This window comes from Urocitellus parryii, chromosome 4, assembly GCF_045843805.1.
Source record: "Urocitellus parryii isolate mUroPar1 chromosome 4, mUroPar1.hap1, whole genome shotgun sequence".
Taxonomy (NCBI): Eukaryota; Metazoa; Chordata; class Mammalia; order Rodentia; family Sciuridae; genus Urocitellus; species Urocitellus parryii.
In genome coordinates this window covers 121597314-121604521 of record NC_135534.1, presented here as the reverse complement: position 1 = coordinate 121604521, position 7208 = coordinate 121597314, and the positions used below count along the sequence as shown (strand labels likewise).

The 7208-nt window shown below is 46.8% G+C and overlaps 1 protein-coding gene across 1 annotated transcript; it reads left to right on the top strand.

Annotated features, from left to right (window-relative positions):
* The first annotated feature begins 896 nt into the window (after positions 1 to 896).
* B3gat1 (beta-1,3-glucuronyltransferase 1) lies at positions 897 to 7208 on the top strand. Its single transcript, XM_026394684.2, has 4 exons — positions 897 to 1038; positions 5031 to 5539; positions 6242 to 6538; positions 7122 to 7208. Exons 1-4 carry the CDS (start codon positions 927 to 929, stop codon positions 7206 to 7208), a joined length of 1005 nt encoding a protein of 334 aa, XP_026250469.2. The 5' UTR covers positions 897 to 926.

Sequence of the window (7208 nt, the reverse complement as noted above, 5' to 3'; positions counted from 1 at the left end):
GGACAACAAAATCCTGGTCATCATGTCCAAGTACAGAACCTGGCACTCATCCTGCATGGAGCAGTGCCCCAAAAGAATTTCCTATGGACAATAATAGAGGAATGCATTTACCACATTTCTTCCCAAAACCTAACCCTAAAAGATCTCTTCCTTGTTCTTGAAGGAGCCTCCTAACTCTATTGCAGTACCCAGGCTATGGGGGAAAAAAAATCTGGGCCCACAAACTTGGATATCACAAAAGCAAACGTTTCTTGTACTCTTACATGGGAGACAACCCTAAGAGCTTTATGAACATCAACTCATTTAATTCTAAGAATAGCCTTGAGAAGTAGATACACAATTTTCTAGAAGAGAAATACTAAAGTGCAGTGCAGGGTTGATGTAACTGTGCGAAGATCACAGCTTGTGGATGAAACACTTGGGACTTAAACTAAGGCAGGTATCTCTGAAGCTGTGGCTGTAATGCCTATACCCTATTAACTCTTATTAATGGACCCTCAGCAGAGATGAGGTCTTCAGAGAGAAGATCAAGGAAGACTTCATTGAGAAACTTGATTCTATATGTCCCAGAGTGGGGCCTGACTCTTGCTGGGGGTCCACACCCATGCTTCGGTCTCTGGCCATCCTCTTCTGCTCTCTCTTACAGGTGTCCATCTCTGAGGGTTCCTGACCTTGCCCCTGGACAACTTCCCCTTCTCAGACTCCTATCAGGCTGGACTCTGCAAACCTGCTTCCGCAATGGGTGGGTTGTGAATGCTGGTAAGACCTACTAGCCAGCGTTCAGCTTCTCTGTTCTCTCCATGCCTGGCCGGCTGGCCCATGCCTTTTCTTTTTTCCCCTGTGCTGCCGCTGCCCTGTGGCCACCCCTCTCCTGACCTTACCGCCACTCAGGTAATGAGGAGCTGTGGGCGCAGCCAGCCTTGGAGATGCCGAAGAGACGGGACATCCTTGCGATCGTCCTCATCGTGCTGCCCTGGACTCTTCTCATCACTGTCTGGCACCAGAGCACTCTTGCACCTCTACTTGCTGTGCACAAGGGTGAGCCCTGCCTACCCTCCCTGCCTAGTTCCCTTAGTGAGAGCTCCTTGAAAGAGCTTGTTACTCTCAGTTCCCAAGAGGAGGGGCCATATCATGCTACACAGGGCCACTGGGATTGTTCAGGAAGTAAAAGGGTGAGAGGCAAGCCTGTGGATATGCCTCTATTGTGATTTTGCAGGAAAGAAAGAGCTGAGCAAAACCTCTGAGCAGGCTTGGAATTTTGACAGTTTGAATAATTTCAGTGTGTTCCAAGATATGACAGGTAGCTTTTAATTGTCTGGTACTGGTACTTGGTGATTTAGGATAGGGTAAGATTGGCTTGCAGTTTTTGATAAAGGAGGTGGGTGGGGGGTGTGCCTCTGAGTTGGTTAGTTGGCATATGAAAAGTGGTTTGCAGACAATTGTTTATTATTTCTAGCTAGTCCTGGGAGAGGTAGCCCCTTCTCAGGTCTGTAAGGCCCCAAGAAGCCAAAGCAACAACCAGGTGCCATAGCACACACCTGTAATCCCAGCTACTTGGGAGACTGAGGTAGGAGGATTGCAAGTTCAAGGCTGGTCTTCACAATTTAATGAGAGTCTGTCTCAAAATATAAAATAAAAAGGGCTGGGGATGTAGCTCAGAAGAGCGCCTCTGGGTTCAATCCATAGTACAACAAACAGAAACCCTACACACACACACACACACACACACACACACACACACACATACACACACACAAAATCAAATACAGAAAATTTTAAACAAACAAACATGATTAATACTCACATGCAGAGACAACTACATATACAGTTTTACTTCCTGATCCCATGTGCAAAGAACAGGATCACTTAGTGGGGAGTGAGGAGGAAAGGATAGGATTTCTGGCCTGTACTGTCTGTTTGTTTGTGTGTGTGTGTTTGTGTGTGGTTATTTGTTTTATTTTGGGTTGCTGAAAATCAAATCCAGCATCCTGTGTATACTAGGCAAGCACTCTACCACTGGACCAACAACCTTATCCTGTATTGTGTTATAGCACCTTTAAGAAGAGTATATAACTTGTCCCCTTTTCTTACTTAGAAAACCCTAGTATCTAGTGGCAGTAGGCCTGGAAAGAGGAAGAATCCTATTAGGAGCTAGTGGAAGAACTGGGATTTGAACTACCTTCTCCCAGCTGAGTCCCAAGGTTGCCTTTCCCTCTCACACCTAAACACTTTATACCCCAAAGGCTTCTGTGTGCTCCACATCTGCCCTCATTGCCTAGCCTTCAGTCTCATGTTTTCATGTCCCCTCCCACTCCAGCCCCCAATACACACACACATATGCAACACTTGGGGGAAGCAGCAATTCTACCAAAGCAAAGTGTCTTCTTTTCCCGCCCATGGTGCTAAGAAGGGACTCCAGGGCTTCCCACGTGTTCACATTGCTAGGCAGGCACTCTACTAGTATTGAACTACCCCCTCCCCCCAGCCCAATGTGAATTATCTTACTTGTGATCATGATAAAACAGGAAGGCACCCAAGCCTATCCCAGGGATGAAGATAGTGGTACTGAAGTAGGATCTGGGTTTCCACTGTAGCCTGTACCTTAAGTGACTCAGATGCAGGCCATATCCACAAATCACAGCCTACACTGTGCTGCTTCACACAGATAAACATTTTGCAAACCTCTAGAGTTTCCTGAAGCTTTCAGGAGAAAGAGCTAAGCTTAAGATTGCTGTAGCCTCACTGCCTGTGCTGGACATTTTGGGCTTCTCTGATGTCGTCTTCTGCTGACCCCAATGCCTCTGGTGCTTGTCAGTTTAGAACTGTTGTTATCCTGCCAATACATCATCCCAGAGGGGTTCAAACTACCGTCTAGAAAAATGATGATAGTATGTTCATTGCTGACAGAGCTAGGGTTGGAGACATTAGGCTGTTTTACTTCCCAAGGATGGTAACTTGACATTGTCTTCTCTGAACATTCCAAGAGGGATTGGGTGAAATCTGCAGTTAAATGATGTTAGGGTCACAAGGAGGCCTTTATGTCTCAGAAGTGCAGAATCCTGAAAGCCAGTGGGAAGGGCAGAGTACAGGTACAGAATCCCAATTCATAGAGAACTTTCCCAGGGCAAATATTTGGGATAATCTGGACAGTAGAACACTTGGCAAAATGGTCCTAAATCTCCTTTTCAAACCATGACTTCTAAGACTTTATTGACCATAGGATGAATTAAACCTAATATCTTTGTCAGAATCCTGAACACCCATCCCTCTTAGTTCAACCTAGTTTTCTTTTCACAGTTCTACCCAAAACTTCTCCCAAAAAAACACTTTTGAAGACCTGTACTTGTGCTAGTCTCCCCCTGCCACAATATCTTCTCTGTATCATGGGTAATAGACTCACAGCTCCTGTTATGTGTCTTGTGCCATTGGCCTGTGAGCACTAAGAGCTGGAGCAGGTCCTCTTCTGGGTTGATCCGCATTAGATTCCACACCAGCACCCCCACAGCTTGCATGCTGCTAACGATGGTGGAAGTTGAACAGAGGGAGGGAACAAAATGGTTGATGCCTAGCATCCTCTCTTTGACCTCGCTCCAGCCCTTTCATTTCATCTTTACTGAAACTGTATGGAGCCATGAGGAAGTAGGACAGCTAATGTCCTTCTACACACCAGGAAATGACAGCAAATATGCCTTGCAGTGCTCTGAGTCCTTCAAGTGTCTCGACTCATTAATCTACATAATAACTCAATAAAGTAGATGCTATTATTAGTTCCATTTTACAGTCACTGAAATCAAGGCACTAAAAGCTAAGTAACTTGTTCAAGGACATATAGTTAATAAAGACAGGTTTCTAGGTCTGTCCTCTGACCATGAACCCTCCACTGAGAGTATGTGAGCCACACTATCATTGCTACATGAGTTTTTCAAACAGAATGACATAATTTGGAAAGTAGAAACTCATTGAAAACAAGAATGCCATTGCTCTTGATTTTCCTTCTATAAGACTGTTCAATTCCCCATGGAAGAGGATGTCCAGCATGTAAGAAATACCTAGGTCATTAGAGCTTCCTGCACTTGAAGCAAGTTGCCTGCAGGAAGTAATATCCCCATGTCTGGGACTGTTTACTCAGAGAGCAGGATTTGCAAGTTTCAGTGTCCCTGGTGACATCCTTGAGGTGGAGACAATAACACTAATAGGGTGGTAGTACAGTGGTGTGCAGTTAGTGTCTCAGATAGCTCAGTGAGTATGCCAAGAAGGTGCAGATTAGGAGATTGACACCAAACCCTTGGAAGAAGTTAAACAGGTCTGTTTGTCCTTTTTTTTTTTATACCAAAATGGAGGAATATATGCAATCAGGAATAATATTCAGGTTTCAAAATTATTTTTACAATTATGGGTAAAACTCACTAAAACCCAATGCAATAATTAAATATTAGGTTCTGCACCAAGATTCTAAGAATTGATTATATATGGCCAAGGGGAAAGATTCCCCACTTAACTAAAAGATTTGAAAAAAAAAAATCTGGGGCAAGTTAATATTGGGATCCTTCAGGATCCACAGTGTGCTGCAGCCATGAGATTAATGCTACCCTTGAGTTTTGTGACATCCCCACCACAGAATGTGTCAGTGTCAATCTGCTATGTAGTTAGTTGCACCAGATAAGGAGGGCACTAGGGAAGGGAGGGTCAGGACACCATCATATAAAATCCAATGTGTTTAGGAACTGAGAGTACAAGCTTGGACTATGGCCAGCTGTACTCAAATAATTACAGGACTGTCTAATGTGAAGATACGGGAGAGATTATTTCCGTGTCATCTAGGGAGTTAGGGAAATCCCTGTGAGAATTCCAGGGGTGCAGATTTCAACTTTAATTCTAACAGGTCCCGCAGATAAAGCAGTATCCTGATGATGTTCCTGCAGAAGGGTAGAGAGGGTTGTCTTAGTAGGGTAGTTGGAGTCAGTGTCCAGTAATGGGGCCAGAGTCAGGCCAGCATTTGTCCCCACACTGCCTGTCTCTCATCTCTGCAGATGAGGGCAGCGACCCACGGCGGGATGCGGTGCCAGGCGCAGACTCAAGGGAGTACTGCATGTCCGACCGTGACATCGTGGAAGTTGTGCGCACCGAATACGTATATACTAGGCCCCCGCCTTGGTCCGACACACTACCCACCATCCACGTCGTGACGCCCACCTACAGCCGCCCAGTTCAAAAGGCCGAGCTGACGCGCATGGCCAACACGCTGCTGCATGTTCCTAACCTGCACTGGCTAGTGGTGGAGGATGCACCTCGTCGTACGCCACTGACTGCGCGCCTGCTGCGCGACACCGGTCTCAATTACACTCACCTGCATGTAGAGACGCCCCGCAACTACAAGTTGCGAGGAGATGCCCGTGACCCACGCATCCCACGGGGCACCATGCAGCGCAACCTGGCCCTGCGCTGGCTGCGAGAGACTTTCCCACGTAACTCCACCCAGCCTGGCGTGGTGTACTTTGCTGACGATGACAATACCTACAGTCTGGAGCTCTTTGAGGAGGTGCGGGAGGGATGAAGAGGAAGGAGAGTTGGCAGGCAGAGATTGGAGATGCTGATGGATGCAGGGCCTCTAGCAAGAAGAAAGACGCTGGGGAATTTTGGGTGTGGGTACATACACATAAGGAAACCCAGGAAAGGGGGTCGCCAAACTGGGGTGGGTGAAGACACAAGAGGACCAGGGAAGGGCATAGAAAATACCATATGTTGGCAAAAGCATCCTCCACTGGTTAAAGGCAAGAGTGGTGGTGGCACTCCTAAATGGCCCTGGCCTTAGAGGAGTGGTTTGAGGTCTTTGAGTAGGGCCATTTTATATGACAACCAGAAACCTTTTCAGTGGAACAGTTTGAGTTTCTTTGGAGTCCTGGGTCATGCAAGCCTAGGGGAGGAGTCATCATCATTTCAGACAGATAAATGGCAACAATGAAACGTTTTGTGCAAGGGAGAAAACAGCAATTGGGTCACATTGAGAAGGTGGTCAGCTGGATTGGGAGTTGGGTCCTGCCTGCAGCCTAGAGGAGATTCCCTTTGCAGGAGCCCATCAGTTGCCATCTACAGGATAGCATATAGAGGTAGGGTGGGACTGTATTTCCCCTCCCCAAGACTTTAAATGGACCCCACACATATAATTAATTGATTTCACCTCCCTTGGGGATGGGTGCCATTCAGTAGACTCAGGTGTTCTGACTCTGGCTTCCCCTTGTAGATGCGCAGCACCAGGAGGGTGTCCGTGTGGCCTGTGGCCTTTGTTGGTGGACTTCGATATGAGGCCCCACGGGTGAACGGGGCAGGGAAGGTGGTTGGCTGGAAGACAGTGTTCGATCCCCATCGACCATTTGCCATAGATATGGCTGGATTTGCTGTCAACCTGAGGCTCATTCTACAGCGAAGCCAGGCTTACTTCAAGCTGCGTGGCGTGAAAGGAGGCTACCAGGAAAGTAGCCTCCTCCGAGAACTTGTTACCCTTAATGATTTGGAACCCAAGGCATCCAACTGTACCAAGGTAGGAATCTCTACAGAATTAATGACTGTAATGCAAGTGTTCCTATGACCATTAAGAGCCTCTCTACAGATCAGGGGCAAGGAAACACCTCAAAATGATCTTGCCTGTTTGAAACCCCCACTCAGGAAGATAGTTTATCTTCCGCAATGAAAGTAGGCAGGGACATGGGAGGCGTGGCCATAGGGTCATAACCAAGAATTATTAGCCGTGCATCTAAATAAATGTGCTCTTTGCCCCCCACACACACACAAACATGCACACATCATGGCAGATGCACACACATCTGTGTATGCACACATACATACATGTGCACACATACATACACACTTGTGAAATCTTGGAACTTGTCTATTTTCTGTTCTATATATCTCATTTCCAACAGATATTTTGAATACATCACATGTACAAACAGCAAGAATGAGGGGTTAGGTAGAAATAAAGAACAGCTGAGAAAGTCTTGATGGAACAAGGGTGGCAAGGGAGGGGGCAGGAGGACTACTTGCAGGATGTAGGAGGCAGCAGGGAGGTGGCAGAGTGAGGTTGAAAACCTGCCCTACTTTGTTTTGTGTCTCTGGACACACAGATCCTGGTCTGGCACACACGAACAGAGAAACCGGTGTTGGTGAATGAGGGGAAGAAGGGCTTCACTGACCCCTCAGTGGAGATCTGA

Bases quoted from the DNA above. Each gene is read 5' to 3' on its own strand.
- B3gat1 (XM_026394684.2), top strand. From the start codon at position 927: ATGCCGAAGAGACGGGACATCCTTGCGATCGTCCTCATCGTGCTGCCC. The intron at 1,039-5,030 runs GTGAGCCCTGCC...TCATCTCTGCAG, and splicing joins TCTACTTGCTGTGCACAAGG to ATGAGGGCAGCGACCCACGG. The intron at 6,539-7,121 runs GTAGGAATCTCT...CTGGACACACAG, and splicing joins AGGCATCCAACTGTACCAAG to ATCCTGGTCTGGCACACACG.